The sequence below is a fragment of the Sipha flava genome, unplaced genomic scaffold, assembly GCF_003268045.1.
Source record: "Sipha flava isolate LNK unplaced genomic scaffold, YSA_version1 32_pilon_pilon, whole genome shotgun sequence".
NCBI lineage: Eukaryota > Metazoa > Arthropoda > Insecta > Hemiptera > Aphididae > Sipha > Sipha flava.
The window spans coordinates 882567-904594 of NW_020273018.1; the positions used below are offsets into that span (position 1 = coordinate 882567).

Here is a 22028-nt window from a genome sequence, read left to right on the forward strand (position 1 = left end):
TTGTTACACACTAGTTACTAAAAAATTATAAAATTTATAAATTTTGAAAACGTTATCATACAAAATATTTTCTGTACAAAATTGATTATTAATAAATAGATAAAAAAAAAACAATGTGTACCTACCAATTCCGTATGTTTCTTTTACAAGCAATACAATTTATAAATATAATTTATATTTTTTTAATTCTATCTTCCGAAAATAGACACATATTTTATATCCTAATTTAAATATGTTGGTTCTATCACAAAATATTGTGAACATAATTTTATGATTTTTGTAACTCAATTTATTAAAATACATATTTTATCATTTGTTATTGTACGAGGTCTAATCAAAAAGTATCGAGACTGATACGAGTAATCGTAAACTGGTTTGAGTATGAACTTGCACGTGCTATATTAATCTAACTTTATATTTTGGGAAAATATATTAGACATAGATTAGATTAAAATTGTCCCAGTCGGCTTCTAGGTGCGATTAAGTCAAGTGTGTTTTTACGTCCCGTCGGATTTCATAATGAGCGAAAATACAGAACAACGAGTGTGCATTAAATTTTACCATAAACTGGAAAAAACGGCTACTGAAACCTACCAAATGTTATTGTTAGCTTATGGAAATGAAACCAAGTCCCGTACTCGCGTTTTTGAATGGTTTAAACGATTTAAAGAGGGTAGAATAACTGTTGAAAGTGATGAACGTGAAGGACGCCCATTAACAAGCCGCAATGAGGAAATGATCCAAAAAATACGAACAGCAACACGAGATAACCGTCGTTTGACAATTATGAAACTTAGTAATGAGTTTCAAATTTCATTTGGATCAGATCAAACCATATTAACGACTGTTTTAGACATGAGAAGAGTTGCAGCCAAATTTGTTCCAAACCTGCTCTCAGATGAGCAGAAATAAAATCGAAACAGATCGCCACTGATTTGCTAAAGTGTTCCGAATCTGATGATTTTTTTTTTAAATCAATTATAACTGATGACGAAACTTGGGTATATGGCTACGATCCAGAAACAAAGGTACAATCTTCGCAGTGGAAGACACCTGATTCATCACAACCCAAAAAAGCTCATCAAGTTCGGAGTTAAGTGAAGGTCATTTTGATCGTTTTTTTTTGACTACCAAGGTATTGTTCATCATGAGTATGCTCCAAAAGGACTGACCATAACAAAGGAGTACTACATTGATGTTCTTCGCCGTTTACGAGACGCTATACGAAGAAAAATACCTGAGTTTAAAGAATCTGGTAGTTGGAAATTGCATCACGATAATGCACCAACCCATTCAGCCCATGTTGTGCAGCAATTTTTGGCCAAACATGGTATCCCAGTTGTTTCTCAACCCCCTTATATACCAGACCTAGCTCCATGTGATTTTTTTTTTATTCCCAAAAATAAAAATGGCGCTTAAGGGTAAACGTTTTCAAGATGTAGATGAAATAAAACAAAATGCGACGGAAGAGCTACGAAGAGTTTCTAAAAATGACTTCCACAGGTGTTTTCAAAAATGGCAGGAACGTTGAAGAACATGTATGGACTCAGAAGGAACATACTTTGAAGGAGATTGAATGTAAATAACTTTATCTAATAAATATTTATTTTTTTTTTTTTAACAGTCTCGATACTTTTTGATTAGACCTCGTATTGCTCTGACTCTTAGATATTATTTTAATAACTTTTAGAGAACAGGGTATATACATATATAATAATTATAATATTTATATTGAGTACTTAAAAAAATCTACGAATGGCAACTAACATCAAAAGAAATAATTAAAATAATTATTTTTTGAAACATTATTTTTATACTATTTATTTTAACAGAGTAGTCATGAATGGTATGGTGATTTTGGCTGTATGACATAAGCGCCATAGGAACAAAAATGATCTATCATTTGCGCCAAGATCTGTAAGACATAAGTGCCAATAATAATGTATACCTATTTTACCCGACATATGACATATGACCAAAATTAATATTTTTTATAAGTAGGTAGTTATTTAAAAATTGCTACATTCTTATAAAAATAATATTAAATATTATATTAATATTATCATGTCGATAATAAATTATAATATACATGCAAATCAATATAAATATAATAAATTAATAAATTGGTTTCTATTTTATAAAAAAAAAAAAATGTCGAAAATAAATTATAATATATAATTATATAATATTATAATGTATAAATTGGTTGATTTTTTAATCCTACTCTTTTCACGTATTCTGTACGATTTATTTCACCATCCTGGTATTTCTTCCGTTGAACAATTATTTTTTCGTGAGATATCTTTAATTTATTGATACGAGGAGAGTTCATAAATAAATAAATAAATTCGCTTTGTAATTTTAATAATACATCAATTACTATATGAACGGAACAATGAGCCGCATAAAATTGATCTTTTAAATGTCGATGATATGATTCAGCCGCATTTGTAATTCGTATAACCTCATTATCCGGAATTTCAGTCCAAATTAATATCTGTTATTTAACCGAGGCTCACAGGTACTTACGATTTTGGCGCTTTCGTACGATACAATTTTAGCGCTTTTGTACGATACGACTTTTTTTTTTTTCTTATCTCATTTTGGTGCTTATGTATTTCACTGATGATTTTGGTATGAAGTGCCCCTAAAATTACACAATCCGAAAATTCAAAAATATAATTAGATTTATGAACTAACTAATAAGGTGTTTATTATTTTCTTGTTTCACTGTTAAAACAACAATATATTTGATCATGGATCAACTGGTGCATTATACTTACAAAGTTAAACATTATGATTATTCATTTCAATATATGATACAAAATAGCATACATTTTCATGTCACTTTAATATCACGTACATATAAATCTAACCATTGTACAATATAATTGATAGAACCATAGTTTTAAGTCATACACTAATTCACAGTAAACTTACAATTGAACACCTAAAGATGTTATATCAGTATATATATACGAATATATGTATACAAGTACAACAATACAAACACGACCGGCGGTTTGCTTTTGAAATGGGAAATGGTATATTTCCTGGTACACTCGGCCGACGGCGGCAGAAGTGTGGGTGGTAAGAAGGGAACGCAGCAGCGGTATACGACGGCACCCGGTGTAGTGGCGACGAGGGGTTGTTCTTAAGTTCGGCAATGTCCAAGATTAAACTGTAGGTGACATTAAGGGTGGCGGGTGCGTGTATCACGGCGGGTTAAGGAGTTTGTTAACGTTAAAGTGAACGCGAATAATTAAAGTTGCGGCGGTGTATACGGGAATGCCGAGCAATCAACCAGACTGGACGGCAGCGATGGAACGGTGCAGAGGGGTGCGCGCCGGTCAAAAGGGCCCCGCGGCCGGTTGCCGGACAACTTCGACAATTTCATAATAGACAAGATTCCTCCAAAGTTGCCGACGCGCCTTAAACTTTACGTAAACCCCTTCGCAGCTTCCTACCTCCCAGTACTACACTACCCTTGCAGCCTTGCAGCACAAACATACACACACACGCACACACGCGCTCGCGCTATGACTTTACGAGGTAGCTCGTACTGACCATGTCCGTGCGCATTCGGTAAATTTAAATCAGATTTAATTTATGTGGCAAATTACAAGATCCCTTATATGTGTTTGCGCACGCGCGCTCTTCGGAACACGATCGTGGAAGCCGGTAGGTACTTCCCTGAAGTACGATGGCGTTAGCGACGACCACTGTGGAAACTTTAGAAAACTTTATTCGAACTAAGCATAAAGTGTTTGAGCCGATCGTTTAACGGTAAACAATAGTACAGATAATATAAACATTTTTGTAAATATGAGTGGTTAAATGAATCGTATCTTACCACTACTCTGTTGCTGCCGAATTAAAAACAACCAAGTATAACAAAACCATAATGGCAAGCAAAAAATTCAAGAAATTAAATTTTTTCTCCAAATAGGTGTAAACGCGGTAAATATTATGTCCGGGTGTCAACTGGAAAACACAACTTTACACGTATAGTTAAGATATTTATTATAGCATTTAGAAATCAATGAACTCTAAATGATAAAAAACGTACTCGTTGTATTAGCACACTAATACATTATACATATTACAGTCATGAATATTATATTATGCCTATGGTGTAAGCATGGAATAGTACAGATATCTATAATATGCGAGTACAAAACTGTGAAACACTGATGCATCGTTTATAAAAATAATAAAATAGAGTACATCAGTACACAATGATATAAATACAGAAATATATGATGATTTAAATAATTTAAACATTTTGATATAGTTTACCTTAGATATATAATCAACAGTTATAATACATTCGAAAGCCAAAAAAATTATTTTGGTATTGAAATTAAAAATGTTATTGTTAATAGTTATTGCTGTAACTATGATCAATTTTCAATACTTTTATTATTATTTTTATTAATACATATATATATATAATGTAGCCACCGCAATCATAACGGTATTTATACGATGAATTTGTAAAGTAGCTAATTTCATAAAATTACCAACGCCGTTGTCAAATATATTGATTCGGCAGCCACGATTATTTAAGACTGTCGATTGTCGATTGTAAGAAATTCAATTTCATCAATTGAATAATATTTATGAATAAAATTATAATTTAATTTACCTTATATATACCGTGTGTTCAATTTTGAAGGTAACAAGAAATATTTCGAACGCAAGACCCTGAATTTAATTCGGTTTTTTTTTTACAGGGTACAGGACTTATAAATACATATGTTTTTGATAAATTCTAATTCTTAACTTTTTTTTATCTGTGCATGCGCAGTAAAATAAAAATGTCATAAATAGGAACCATCATTTTTGACACTGGATTTAGTTTGCACTATTTTTTTTGAGCAACTTTGATCTTTACAGTTTTTTAATATGTTCAAAATTGACGTTTTTAAGACGGTCGAAAGTTTAAAATTAGGTAATTCGTATTTATCGCATATATATAATAACTACTTAACGTCTTTAATTTGTCTAATCTTATTTTAATGAATATTTATAACCACGATATATGGGCGATTGTAAATTCCACCAGAATATTGGTTAAGAGAAAAAGGTAATAAAAGGTCAAGTGTAAACTGCGTCAGTTTTTTTTTCTTACCTGTAATGGATATATGTAAACTCGGCCAGTTATTTTTGCACAATGCTCACATTGCCACGTGCCTTCTCAGATTAAATACTTTGACATCAATTGTGATGAATTTTTTTACTGTGATTAAAATTTTAATGTGGACGGTTTTTAATTATTATTATGAAAATATAACTTTATATTATTAGGTATAATGATTATTTATTATGATTTTTTACTATGATTTAAATATTTTATGTGAACGATATGATATTATATAATATTATAATTTTTATTTAATAATATATCATTAATTTTATACTACTACTTGATTTTCTTCACTGGCGGAGTTTACATGTGCTCAATTTTACCTGATTTTTTTAGTAAAAAAAAGGTACTTGTGGAGGAGTTTACCTACGCCCGATAATATACACCTATATATTATACATTCAAGATTTAAATCATGAACACTATATTTCCAATGACATGTTTTTGTTTTTAAATTATACAATTTCATGAATACAAAAACCTTCACTGATTTAGTTAGTAAATCTATTTATAAAATTGCAGAGTATATAAACTGCCAAATAAAACTGAATGATCCGAAAAAAGTCTCGAAAAAAACTTATGTAACTATGTACATACATATAGTGCATAAAGAAAATATAAAAATTAAATTATTACATTTTTAGTAAAAAGTCAAATATGTAATATGTATTCATTCTTTCAATTTCAATAACGATTATATTAATAACACTGCAACAATACTGTATTTTAGTTTTTTTTTATAACAAATATGTATGTTTAGATAATTAATTAACTTATTTGAAATAATTTAAAGAAATTAAAAGATATACAACTTAAAATATTATTAAACTCCCTCTTTAGTGTTATTTAAAATGTACACACATAGATCAAAATTAAATTATTCACATCTTAATTTTTATTTAAATATGTTTAATATTTGGTAAAGCATATTTTATTATGCATAATATCATATTCAGTGCATCGATATCAATAATATAATTAATAATATATAATAATATAAATATATAATAAATGGGTATTATAAATTCTAAATCCAAAAATCTAAGAAAAATGTGTCTATTAAATAACCGAGAAGAATTCGATATAAAAATCAGAGTTATATATTAATTTGAAATACCTACTTATTCCAAAATTAGTTCATATTCTAAAAATTAATCTTCGAAATTGTATTAATTCAAATTATATATTTGGAATTTATTTCAATTATATAAAATTATAATTTAAAAACATAATGTATGCTTTATAATATAAAATACTGTGACTCATAAGTCCTAAAATCTATTCGAACTCCTGTCAAAGTTTACAGAAACCACAACCTTAAGCGACCATTTTACTGGGTAGTTAGATGAAAATTAATTTTCTAACCGCACTCCAACATTCAGAAAATTTAACTTTATTAAATTTTAATAATTCTAGACCAAACTATATTACTTGTAAAATTTTAATTGTTAGAACAATCACTCGGCTGGTATATTTTCATTACATTATTTGTAATAATATTTATAATCGTTGCATTGAAAGTACTCTTAAATTAAAGTTTAAATAGTTATAAATAATATTACATACAATGATTACTTTAGTTTATACGAAGCAATTACATATTTGTCCCATTCTATATATTTGTAGGAAATTTGTAAGAATGTTAATAAGACACATAGTTAAACTCACAAAATAGGTAGTTTTTGACACAACTATAGATAAAAATTGGATGGTCTTTTATAAAACTTAAATATTTAAAAAAAAAAAAAAAATTATAATTTTATTATTTTATAAGTATATTATTAATGATGAAAAGTAAATAATATACATATATTATAATAATGAAAGTTTTAAATTATGCTTTTTATTATAATTTACATTTAATTAAATTTTTAATTGAAACTGTTTATCAAATGAATTACATTGAAAAAAACAGCAGATGAATAAAAATCACTTGCTAAGTAAATGTTTTAATTTTTATTAGCAATGAATAATAAAACATCATACTGGTAAATTTATTTATTTTTATAATATGTGTGTGGTTGTAAATAATACGAAATAATTAATAATTAATATTAATTTTAAATTATTTATAGAAATAAAATAAAACAATTTTGTGGTTAAAACTTTTAAAATATAAATAAAATACAAAAATAAAAGATGGCATCCAGAGTAGTGTTTTGCAATTTGTGTAAATTTTAAACATGTATACTGGTTTCGAATAGATATATCATTATCAGATATAGAACCGATTTTTAATTAATAATAAGAATGATATACGATATAAAATATTAAAATATTTGTTATAATGTATTATTCTTAAAAAATCTTACTCTTATAATTATTATATTTATATCTACTAAGTACCTAGTATTAGATAAATACCTAGTAATAAATAAATACCTAGTAATAGATTGATTTTTACGCCATTTTGCATAATAAATTGGTTAGTTAAATTGGTTATTGGTTGTAAAGATTTTGTTTTTTGGTTGATCAGAAATTACTTTTTTCGATTTATAAAGTATTATTATGAAAAACCATAGCATATTTTTTCAATACATATTATAACGTATTTATTCTATCAACATATTAAATGTTTTCAAATTAAATATTTAATGCGAATATTATTCGATTCTTATAAGTTAACTAACCATATAGTACGATATGAAAAAAAATAGACATCGTTATGAACTTTTACATAGCTTACAGAGCCGTATGATTAAAGGCAATATTATGGTCCTTCGAGATCTCAAAACTGACTTCGAAGGAGTTTACAGAATTTATTTGATTTTGAAGCCAAATAATTATATTATTTTTATTCATGTGGGCGCCTGCTACAATAAAATAATAAGACCCGACCAGGATAGTTTTTACATTAAAAAAACATTTTCTTCGTGATGTTTGCTTTCGGTATACTTATGCGCTGGCTATTGCCCGGCCAACAGTCAGCTTTTATTGCATCTAAAAAGGGGCCCGTTTTTCAATAAAAATAAAACAAAATAAAAAAAATTATTACGACCCCGAGACGAACGCAAGCAGAAAGAGATTTTATGGCATTAATATAACCCCTCGTGGTGGCATAAAGAGCGAAAAGGAAAAAAAAATAAAAAAATATAAAATCAGTAGACGTTCTCGAGTGGCGGCCGAGGTTCAAAATATGGAAGCCTGTTCTCTGGGTCGTGTTGGATAGGGTAGGATGGTGTGGTGTAAAGGAAGGACAGAAGGGCGGCCGAGAAACGTGGCGTACAAAAGGAGGGAGACGAAGGCAAGGCTGCACCCGGAGCGAGAGAGAAAAAGGATGCTACTGGGTGTCTAAGATGTTTCTGCTTTCCCTGCTGGTTTCCGTAAATTTCAATTTACGATCCGACTTGTAACTATACGAGTGTACACACACACACACACACACACACACACACACACTTGTGTTCATCGTGGGTTTCCTTAACGTCCCGCCCCCTCGACCTGTCGCTTCCACCTACTCCACGAACCCCGCCGATTCTCCTCTACCTCCACCCTCTCACAATGCCTCGACGTCCCATGCTCCGACCCTTAATTAATTGGCAAACTTTAATGTACTCTTCCCGTCTTGTAAAATATATATAAATATATATAAATATATATATAAATACGGCCAAGCGCACGCGTGAGTTCCAACTATATGTACTACCGTATAACTGCATCCATCACTTCCGCTCCGTGCCTAAGCTTTGTAATGCAAACAGAAGTTGCTTTTATTTCATGTTAAATTTCTGAGCTTTTTTTCACCCCTCCTCAAGAGTTATGCCTATATTGTATTATGTACGTGTACAACAGCTACTTCCAGAAATCCTGAATATTACGCAGAACTACTCAGAAACTCAAGTAATTGTTTGTAAATATTACGACGACGGTTGAATACTGTATACACCGCGGGCAGGACGTGTATACTTGGTGTATACATTATATTCTTTCGGAAACTGCATACATTCCATATCAATATTTTGCTCACCTATAATTCAAAATGAGCATTTTTCCTCCGACACATTTATAACACGTGATGGTTTGAATATCGAATACATGAGCGTATTCTACCAATTTTTCCATGTATTCAATTATTACATGTCACACAGTGGCGTCGCTATCATAGAGCAAAGTAATCGCCGTGCCCCATGGTCTCGGAGCGCAATGTGCCTTGGAGTCCTTGGACAATTCTGAAACTACTTGATAAATCAATATATATGAATTTACTATAGATAAATTGATTTTTTAATATTTAAGGACGTAAAATATTATAAATTTGATTATAGACGTTTTAATAAATTATAATAAATCTAATAATTTAAATTAAACAATTAATAACAGTTATATTATAATCTGATGTTTACAGTTTTATAGTAGGTAACAAACTAGATTTTCTTTTCATTTTGTATAAATATTAATTAACCGTTTATTAGGAGTATTTATTCATTATTTCATAGTAAGTACTCACATTTGACAATAATATTATATGTATATTTTGAATTTTCATACAAATATAATATTACCAGGGGACATAGTTTACTGCCTCGGGGCCATACCCCATCTAGCTACGCCACTAATGTAACATATATTTATATTCATATCCTGTTGTGTATAATATTCCCGTCTTCAACGACCGATAGACTGTATAGTTCCAATTATAAATGCTTACAAGTAAATTTAAAGTAACCATTGACATTGGACTAGTTGGATCACTATTTTGGACATAAAAAATAATACGTTGCGACAGACAACCGCGGTTTTTTCACAACATGTCCGAGTTGTGTTTATGGTTTACGACGATGGTTTTGAGATGCGCTCATGATAATAATTGTTATTCTTTTTTATAAGTTATATATATTCGTAAATATAAATCCAGTGAATATTTCCTGAGTAATAGCCATTTTCAATTCTAGAGAAAGGGTAGGAAATATATTTTAGTTGTATATTTATTAACAGTAATAAATATAAATTATTAGCAACAGGTAGCTTCTATATTACTCCATAGATTACTACAATTGTGCATTGGTGACATCCGACTTTTTATTAATCAGTAAGCTCAATATCAGTATTTTATTTTTACTATCATTTATAATACTTACAAAAATATAAAGCCCTATGAGTCTACTATTATTTTAAATATTATATCATTTAAAAATAAGTAATAAATACTGGGTATTTTTTATAAAGATATAGTTATGAATATAGATATTATTAAATGTTTATAAACAAATTAAATGTACATTTTTTGATTTCATATTAATTTTATAAATTATACATATGTTTTTATTGAATATTATATATTTTATATTATAAATATGTAATACTCGCTCCAATCAAAAACTAAAATATAATATAAATTCGATTACAATTATTTGATATTGGGTAGTCTTATTTTATTTATCTTAGCATGAAATACTTTTGTAGGAACTGGAGTTCGACATATCCAAACATTGATAAACTAATGCTTAATAATGATTATTTAATTTTAAAAATAGTTTAACATAATTTTCTCAAAATATTATTTGGTTGATGTACCTACGATCGTGTTGGGAATTTTTTTTACAGTTTATACGAGTATCAATGCGTTAACCAAAATAATAAGATCATTTATATTTTATAAAACGAATAATCTTTTTTTCCCGCTCAGATTCTATACTGCATAATTTTATCAATTAATTAAGAAATTTATTTGATGAGAGCAGATTTCAAAGACCAGATTTATGTATTTTTAATCATTGAAATTTAGTTTGACACAATTTAGTAAAACAAGTAACTTTACTAAAACTCAAGAACATGAGTCCTCTAATAATTCGAGGAATTCCAAGTCAAATCCCCTAGTTTTAGGTGTAGGTATATCATTTTGTACTAACTTTAACATTTCAAAGGTTTTCTCCTTGACTATCCTCGAAGCCCTTTTCAAAAAGCTATCAAACTTTACTTAATCTTTATTCAGATACATAGTCTACTCGTATATTATACATTTGTGGGTAAAGTTTTGTTGCATTGTAACTACATTGAATAACTATTTGGAAATATTAATGAAACTAATATAATAATAGAAATAAAAATAATAATTACAATAATAATAATTATATTAATAATAATAATTAATCGATTAATTTTAATCATTTATATATCTATTAAATATTGTCTGAATAGTATGTCATTTTTATATTTAATTTATACCTATTTATTAAAACGATTTTTAACCGTTAAAAATCTATTCTCCATTCACCCTTATAATTTTTTTTATCGCCAGGTGGTCCTGGTCAGTAGACTCACACAGCATCCTTTTATAACTAGCTGTTATGAATAATAAAAAACATACTGCATACAATAACCGGACCATAATAAATCACAATCCATTCTATATTCCAAAACACGTTTTTGGACACAACAAAAAAGGACTATAGAGAAGAGTAAAGTATAAGATAATCAGGTTTGGCCACTTGTATTTTAAAGAGGGAATGTACATATGATGAAAATTGACCAGTTACCTAACTAAGGCAAACGCAAAAATATCATTGTTCGAATAAGACGATAGTTCTTTTCATACTGTTTGAAAAATTACTCCAATACTTATAACACACGTCTAGTTTTTACATTACTAAATTAGCAGATAAAAAATTTAAATATTCAAATTATCATGACCTAACTGACCTCTAAAATATAAATGGAACTTATACAAAAGTATTTTATTTTACCGTATTTCATATAGTTTTATTCATTCTTGATTTATTAATTTTATTTTATTATTTAATGAATGCTCAAAACAACATTTACAACTAGTTTCGATAAAATAATATCAATGATACTGATATTGTGTAACTATCTATTGTTTTACATACTTAATTATTATGTTCCGTCACTAATGTTTTTATCAATTTGTTACATTAAATAAAATGTCATAATACAAAAAAAATTAATAAAAACATTAGCCACAATAATAAGACGACCATTCGGATAGTTAAAAACGTGATAAACTCCTCTTTTCCTATTAAGATTATTATTAAGAGAATGTTAGCGCAAAATAAAACGTATACAACGCTCCAGAGACGGCGCCGTGGCAGACAGTAATCACACTTATTATGGTCGACCGTGACGGTCCGTCTGCCATAGTTTCGGGAGAGGCACATTATTATTCCATGAATAGTGATATCTAGGGCTCGAATTTTAAAGCAAATGCTTCTTTTTTTATTTTGAATAAGGTATAATTATAAGAAATTTAAAATATTATATGTTTTGTACTTCATAAATATATATACAGTATATATACGTATAAATATTTTTTATATGATTAATATATAAATCACATAGGTGGTTAGGTTTATTCGCTGAAAATTGTGTAAATATAATAATATTATCCTCCACTAGTTAAATTGGAAACATCACAATAATATTTATTTTTATTAGGTTTCAGTAAGATACCATTTAGCTCGACATCTACAATAATAATTATTATTATTCCTGGAAAAAATTAATTGCCGAATAGTTTAAAATAGATCGTGCGTGCTAGACGCGACCAAATGCGCCGTTTGTCGTAGCGGTAGAAGTAACCGTCGACGTCGCCGTCGCCGTCCGTAGGCGGCAGCACATTACGAATGAAAAATTAAAATCGACAACAAAAAAACATGTCTATGAAAAATGGCTAATATAAAGGTTTAGAGTGTTTTTAGAGAAAAATATCAAATTATTAAAATTAAAGAATACAATATTATCTAGGACATGACATATCCATTTGTAGATAAAACAACTGAAACGGTAGTTATTTAAGATTAAAAAATTACAATTTTCGACAACTTAAAGAGATCGTATTTCTATTAAAAACTTATAAAAAACCAAATTGATATGTTATTCCCTAGATAATGTTGTTATCATTAATTTGTATTAATTAATAGATTTTACTACGCTAAGTATAATACTTTCAGAATAAAACCTATTTTTTGAAAACATGTTTTTATACCGAAATATAGCTGCGCTATATCATCCTTTTAATATAGTACTAACGTACTATATAGATAAATCGTCAATTTATCAAATAATATATTGTATGCGATAGGAATTAATTAATTAACTATACAATTATTGTAGGTAATATATAAATATATAATGTTTATACTAGATAAAAATCGCCACGGCCACCGCCGCAATGTGTTCTTGTCTACGATTTTAATATCGCTACCGCTCCGCCACCGCCATCTCCACCACGGCAGTATGTGGGGACCTTAACATTATGGAACACTAAGACCCAAAGTCTACACATTTATTTTATAATTCAGTAGAACATCGCCTATCCGGGGTAATAGTGGGGAATGGTAAAACGGATAAATTAAAAACACTGATAAGAGGTCACCACCACGTCTTTTTTAACAAAAACCACTACTAACTACTTCTTTTTTTAACAAAAACTATTTCTAATTCTAACGTTACGTGTCGATAATTATCACGATTTTCATTCTGAAAAAATATATGGATTCTTCGTAATATGTACAAAGAAACGATCGAGCTACGTTTTTAATTTTTGTAATTTAAATTGCAATAAATATTGTTGAAAATTCAAAAAAATACAGAATTTCAAACTTAAATATTTAATTAACTAAGAACAATTTTTAAAATATGCCTCGATTGATCTCTCGTACATGTAGTGGAAAAAAAGAATGTTTTGATACTGGTCTAGTTGACTCCCGCCAGGAAGGCAATTGCCCCGCCACTTACCTACCTATCTCTCGTATTTTTGATGTTATAAAATGTATAATAGTTAAAATGTTGAGAGAATATGGGGAAGTGCAAAATGGGACAAAGAGAAACGTAGAGGGACTAAGAGAAAATTCCTAGATTCTTATTTGTCAGAATTTATGTGGCGGAGTAAATTAAACGGTCGGGATCCGTTTAAAGAAATGTTGAAGGACATAGCAGAGTTTTGGTCACCTGCATAATTTTTATTATTCTTTTTTATTTTTATTTATTATTACCATAATGTATAATTTTTAATAAATGTATAACGTACATTTTTATTTAAATTATTGGTTATCGAAAATACAAAATGTAAGTGACGGGCGTCAACTAAACTTCAGTGGTGGGGGAATTGCCTTCCTGGCGGGGGTCAACTAGACCAGTACCAATGTTTTTTCAAAATATAAATCGAGATAATTATTGCGACGTATTGTTTGAATTAGAATCGTATGTTAAAGTGAAAAATAAACATTTTTTTGTGATCACAATATTACGTTCTGATATGTGCGTGCGAGTGCTTGCAAGAGCCCTCAGTACCGCCACCGTATCGCGTCAAGATATTGAACCTATATCAGGGATGACAAATCCATGGCATGCGAAAATTTTTACTATTATATATTATATAATAGGACCTATAATATAATATAAATAATTAACAAAGCAATATTATTATAAATATTATTATTATTTATTATATATTATTATTATTATTATGTACCTAAACTAACCTTTTTATATTAATACATTAATTATACAATCAAATTATAATATAACAAAATATAATACTTTTAATATTTTTTTCATGGCACGCTCTATAAAAAAAAAAGGTAATTTTGGGCACGCAGTGTTAAAAAGGTTTGCCATCCCTGACTTATACAGTGTAATATAATTAGATACATTATTTTATGGTATCCTATAATAATGTTATATACCTAGGGGATTGTAAACTCCACCAGAATATCGGATATAAAGATAAAAAGATAATAAAAGGTCTAATGTAAGCTCCGCTAGTTTTTTTTTCTTACCTGTAATGGGTATATGCGAACTCCAGCAGTATTTTTTGTGTTTTGCCTGTGAATCCTTTCATAGTCATCTAAGAAATTAATTTTATAAAAGTCAACCGGATGTTCATATTTTTAGTAAAGTTCTTACCAGGGGAGTAATTAGGGGGGGATTAGGGATAATTAGGGATGGATCCCCCCAACAATTTTTTATGTAATTTTTTTTTATTTATTATATTGTGATAATAACATTATTATTATTACGATTATTATTATTATTATTAAAATTTTGTTCTGTTGAGGGGGGGTGTTATTGTATGAGGTGTACAGATTTCACTAAAACCTATAATCCCCCTCCCACAAAACCAAATTTCTAATTACGCCACTGGTTCTTACCGAATTTCAAACCCATATTTATATAAAACTAAATGGTATACCTCTAATAACGATTATTTATCATGATTTTTTTACTATGATTTAAATATATAATATGAACGATATGATACAGTAGAACCTCATTAACCCGGACTAATTGGGGCTCTAGGTTGTTCGAATTAATAAAGTCCGGATTAAACAAAATAATCAGAAATCGTAAATTATAAATTTAAAAAAAATGTAGTGCATATTTTATTATACAAGTTTTAATCTAATACATACACGTATGTCTTGTGGTGTTTTGGCAAATAAACTAGAAAGTATACTAGAAGGTATAAGCGTATTTAAGGATTTATGACAATGACTATTGTGTATTTATTAGGATCAAAACTTATCAGATTTTATCACTCTAAAAAACTCTCGCTTCGCTCGCGAGTATTCAAGTCTTTTCTGGATATCATGTTCACAAGTATAAACTCTAATATATAAAAAAAAAAAATGTGTATTAATTTTATCCCATATTATTTCTTGATTTATCTAAGTATTTAAAGCTTCTATGGAAAATTCAATAATTGCCCGACTTTAAAGGCAAAAAATATAAATATAATTGTAAAATAAAAGCATAATCATGTAATAGTCAAATAGGTAACTACAAAACGTATAAAATATATATAATTAACTTTAACAGAACCTATACATAATAAAAAAGAATAAATGACAACGGTTAAAATTGCTTATAGTTTATCAGCAATGTATCAACATTGATCACGGATAACAATAAATTGAAGATTACAAATGTTTATATGGAACGCCAGCGCATTCTGTTATCAGGAATCCATTACTACTAATTCTGGCTCCATTTGACATATTTTAGGCGTTTCCAATATTTTTCATTGCATGGGCTATGTTTATTTAATCAATGGCCACACTATCTAGTATATTCTTTAAACGTCAACAGCCGCTTGTAGGTACTCGTATTATAATTTGATACCTAATGAATATAGTTAGACGATAATCGATAGCTATAAATAATAATCAATTATCAATGTTATTATTATCCTATCAATAACAAATTTTCTAAAAATAAACGTATGTATAATGGATTTTTTTTCTATTTATGAAGTAGGTATACGAGCGTATTGGTATTACATTTATAAAGTACACGCTAAATCACCATGATGGTTCACGGGTATACGTCGTATACCCGCGTATGCCCTCCAAAACACCACTGCGTATGTCTAACAATATGAAACCTAGAAAATAGTATGTAATTGTATTATAATCATTACGTACATAATCAGTACATACTAAGGTTAGCCCCAAATATTTCAATAGCCCGCCAAAATCGAAACTTTGTTAGAAATGTTATTAGTTGTTTTTATAATTATCTATTCGTTTTTTTAAAAATCGTAAAATAAGAAATAATGAAAAATTATTTTAAATATCATTAACAATACCAATTAATTCAGCTACTTGTGAAAAAAGTTTTAATGCAATGAAAAAAATAAAACTTAGCTAAGGACATCATTGGTTCAAGATAGATTTAGCGATCTTTCAATACTATATATTGAAAAAGATATATCGAAAAATATAAAAAGTTATGATATTTTGAATATCTTTCCTGATACAAATAAATATTTGTTATAAAATATTAATTATTTTTAAATATACGTTATTTAGTGTTTTTTAATACAATTTCAACTTATCTATATTTTTAATAATATTTTATTTATAATATGTATATATTTATATATAATTTATTTTTAATAAGTTTTACTTGTGCATGGGAAGAGGTGTAGGGGCGAAACCCCTGTGGGTTATTTTACATTGAATTATTATAGCCCCCCCCCCCCCCGAAAAATTCAACCAAATGTCCGCCCTATGCATAAAGGGAATAAGAGACCACTAATAGAAATAATAGTACAAATTACTTTGCACTGCAAAATATTTGCAGATATTTTTTTTATTAATTACTGTATTACTAATTACTACATCAAAACATGAGTCCCTAATTTTCGATAACTACAATTCAACAAATATGGTATACTGCGATAACGATTACAATGAACAACTGAATGATGGTGCGGAAAGAAGTGGTACCCGCATTAACATTACACACACACACACACACACACACACACTAATAATCATTTACAACTAACACATATATCTCGGGTGGCGACGATGAGATTAGAAATTGCCTAAATGTTGCTTCTTATACAAATACTATAGCGAGACCCCTTAAACCAGACTTTTTATTAAACGAATTATGAAAAAAATGTGTAGTGCTACATGCATATTAAGCGTGTACAATGTTATTTTATCAATTACTTCGAAACGTCAATAGCGAATGCTAAAATTACACTTAATAGTATAGAACAAATTCAACAGAATTGAAAATGTTCTATATGTATTAGATAAATATGATTGTTAAAGAACCTCTATTATAGTCTCTATTAATCTGAAATAACTCTTATTTACCTGTGACTTATATGGCTATATTTTTATAATTGAAAAGATTGTTTACGTGCATTTTACGTACATTTTAAGACCTGGACACCTTACCAAACAGGTACCTGCAGTTTCAGTTAAATTCAGTAATTTTATTATTTTTAACAATTACAATACTATACTAATGGACAGTCGACTTCTTAATTTAGTACCTAATGGGAAACGAGTAAAACACTCAATTTTTCGAATAATTTAATTGATTTGCTTTTGGTAAATATGTTTGTTACCATTATTTCAAATATTTTGATAATCGAAAAATAATAATTGAATGATTCGATTATTTGAAATAATCGAATCATTTGATTATTCCATTTGATTATTCCATCAGTAGTTGTAACATTTTTAGCACAATCGGTAAGTAATGTTGCTGAAGTTCAGCGGAAAAAAATGACCTGTATTAGCTCAGGAATACATTCAATTTAAATATACTACCTAATTCCTTAGGCATATTTCCAATTTTGTTTTTTCTAATAACCTGCTTGATACATTAACCGTTTTTATAACAAAAAAAATCTATCCGACGTTACATTTGTGGGTCATAAATCTAGGTATTTCTTAAAAATTCGTAGTCAAAACATCACTGGTTCGATTGTGTGGCGTACTTACGTCGTTTGCAATAAAAAGAACACTCAACAAGGATAATTAATGAAATTATAACAAATGCCGGGATAAACGGGCCAAAAGCGCTACAGTAATATTAACAAAAAAAGTAATAATTAATAAATATGTTAAATCTAAAAATAACATAAAATCAATTGTAATAATACAACAAGACAAATCGTATAAAAATAAATATAATATTTTTATCAAATATAACGGAAGGTACCTTGGACGGTCTGGCGTTCGAGTGGTTATGCCCACGCGACCGTGTTCACTCGTGCGACGAACGCCACAACCGGCAGAAGAATTCGATTGATCAGCGGTATCGGTCTCGATTTACAATAACTGGCTTCTCCTCGCACGACGATAACCGAAAGAAAATTTTGCGGACACGAGTCAACTACGGTTCGAACAGTCGTCACAAACACGAAGTTGTTCCCGGAGATGGCGACTCTACTGTACTATGTCGCAACCACAAAAACACACGGCCGGTGGCACGCGAAAAACGACGAGTCGGACGTTCGCAGAGAATGTGTCGACGGAAAAAAGTCCCGACAGTAATGGCGTCCACGGACCGGTAATAATCGTACCGCGATATAACTCGCCGATTGAAAATTCTCGAATATCACACGCCGACACCGTAATCGGGTGCTCCGGTTAACACGAAATGGGACAATTTGAACGGTAACGTGACACTTGCGCCAACGATCTCATTTTCTAATTCGAATTATTATATAAATCGCGTTAAATAAATTTATTCGTAACGTCCAGCGCACTTGTGTGGGAACAGTGAAAACGAAATATGTTTAAACGTTTATGCGTCATGCAAGGAGGTTGTGATATGTGTATAAGATTTAACCGAAAGTTTATGTTTTATACGGACCGTGGTAAACATTTAAGTTTCTGGTTGTGCTGAGAATATGCGGCCAGCGTATTACGCTGAAATTTCCACTTTACTACACGATGTTATAGGAATTCCTAATATCCCTCTCACCCCACACTTTTTGGGATTTCCACTTAACCAACCGCCACTATGGGTTCCCATCTTACCGCCCGCTGGACGGATAAATGGGACATTTCAACGCTTCGACCGTGGTCGAAAACCAAACTTTCTGTACAGGTGTGACAAAAATGTTATACCTAGAGTCATGTTTTAATTTCGATTACCGTTTAGCTTTGTGTTTATCATTTCGATTTCTTTATTGTATAGTACTTATAAGTGTAATAAGAACTTTTAATAGCTGATGAAATTATCTTTTGGGATGAAAGTAATTCAACAGCGGACGATCCTATAAGTAAGGGAGCAGGTTTTGGAATTTTTCAAGAATTTTGTGGAAGATTGAATGCTCTGCAAACGTTTTCAACGCCTATAATAATGATATTGAAATAATAGTCTTGAAAGATTCTTTCGATCTCGTTAAACATTTCCGTTCTTTCTTAAAATAATATTTATGTACCGTCACCATAATAACACACTTTCACGAAAACAAATAAATTGAACATGTGTCATCGTCAAGGCCTGGTTTTGTAAGATTAGGTCCAAGTGCACAATTTTTTTTAGGGCCCCTCAAGTCAAAAAAACGTTTTAGCAAAAATCTACGTAGAGGTAAGGGAATGTTGATGATAAAAAAAATGTATGTGTTAAAAGTATTATATTTATATATATATAAATAATATATATTTTATATATTTATATTTATAGTATTAACCGACATCACTAGGATGTTGGAAACATCAAATGTTTAGTGGGATAACTAAGATAAGGATTAAAAATACATCCCAACATAATGTGAAATAACTAAAGAAACTTTAGTCAAAATAAATCCAATAGCCGATCATTTATTTTTGACAATAAAAGATGATATAATATTATGATGATAATATGTGTTTGGGCCGAAACGAGGGTTGAAGGACCAATCACAATGACTAATAAAAAATAATAAGAATATATAAATAAAAATATAAATAGTAAAGTGGCGGGTGCCTATAATTTGTTGACTACGCAATTTCACCTACTCCCCGCGATATCTTTGTAGATAGGCAATCCAAGGTACGCAGTTGACCGATAGCGTTCGGCGGCGGCCACTGACACGACGGCGGCGCCCGAAAGGAACGGAATCAAGTTATTATTTATACACGGGAAAAAGGAATTTGAGTTTAGTTATCGGGGGGGGGGGGGAGGAGGTCTCTGTGGTCGAATCGGTCTGGTGCAATGACCACAGAGCTCACACACAAATCGGAAAAAAATACTAAAATTAAACCATCAGGCCACACTTAAATCTAACTTACAACGATGACTTGACTAGATAGAATGACGGTAACAATGGTGATTGAGATTATGAGCGACTTGAACGGCCTTAGACACACTCTCCGAGTACTGGCGGGCTTACGTGGAAGACACCGGACGCATCATGGATTGGCTGCAATTAAAAACAACGCAACCGGAAAAACTCACTTGAACACGGAGCACGAAGATGACAGCAAAGACACTCAAAAGATACAGGATTTTATTCACAATACACGCATTGGTAGAGGAAGAAATAATTTGTAACTAAATTTGTTGGTAACTGGATTGACTTTATTCAGTTGAATAGTAAAAGAGATAAGTGCCACAATGCCGAGAATAATAATAATAATCAATACAAAATAAATAATAATAAATGTATAGAAACAAAATGTTCAAAAATTTGCTTTATTAGCAATATAAAAACGAGCAAATGACAAAAATAATAATAATAAAAGACCGTGGTGCAACAATCGCAACCGACCATTGACACAGAGAAATAAACTCTAATAATATAAATATAATGAAAATAATTATCGGCGTTACATAACATGGTTAATTGGCAATAATATAAATAAGAATATAATAAATAATTAAAATTCACATATGTACAGTTGGGAAAACGGAAGAGGGAAGCAGATAAGGAAAAATGGACAATGCCACCGTGCAGATTAGCTCGCGTATATATTGGGTTCTTTGGTAATAGTCCGTGTAAACAATAAGTAATAAGTTATTATGAGTAATAATATATTATAGTCATATTGAGAGCTTCCAAATTTTTTGGTTATATGAACATCTTCACCAATCTCCGTGATTTGTTTATAGTTGATATACTTTCTATTTAAATACATCTAGAATCGATAGTTGTAAAGTATGAGCAGCACTCCTCAATACCTACGATGTATTAACTGCTGCACCCAAATCGTTGAAGATTGAAGGCAATGTCTCTTAATTATTTTCATTTTATTGTTCATTTATTTTATTATTATCTACATCAGAACATTCAGAAACATTGTTACTGTTTTCTTCATCTATGTGAACTTGTTCATCTTCAAAATTGTATTCATTTTCAAACTTTCGAGAACATATTCCTGTAAAAAGTTCTTCTGATTAAATGTTCAAGAACGTATTATTTAAAAACAATTAATTTACAAGAACGAATAACTTAACAACGTTTATGAGGTCTATCATTCAAGAAATTTAAATTTTTTTACATTTTTTTGACGAACATTTCAAAAAACAAACAATTTTAGTTCATTTAATTAATTTCGGTGAACCATTTACAAGAAAATCGTTAAAATTGTTTATGTTTTTTAAAATTAACGTTAAAATTTGAAACCATCTCTATTAATTGGTACAAAAAATAACAAAATATGCGAAATTATGCAATAAAAAT

At 29.6% G+C, this 22028-nt stretch overlaps 1 protein-coding gene across 1 annotated transcript; it reads left to right on the forward strand.

The window, feature by feature from the left end:
• The first annotated feature begins 270 nt into the window (after positions 1-270).
• Positions 271-1623, forward strand: LOC112687033 (protein GVQW3-like). Its single transcript, XM_025559557.1, has one exon. It carries the CDS (start codon positions 520-522, stop codon positions 910-912), a length of 393 nt encoding a protein of 130 aa, XP_025415342.1. The 5' UTR covers positions 271-519; the 3' UTR covers positions 913-1623.
• The last annotated feature ends 20405 nt before the right edge of the window (positions 1624-22028 follow it).

Coding starts and splice junctions, on each gene's coding strand:
- LOC112687033 (XM_025559557.1), top strand. CDS start 520: ATGAGCGAAAATACAGAACAACGAGTGTGCATTAAATTTTACCATAAA.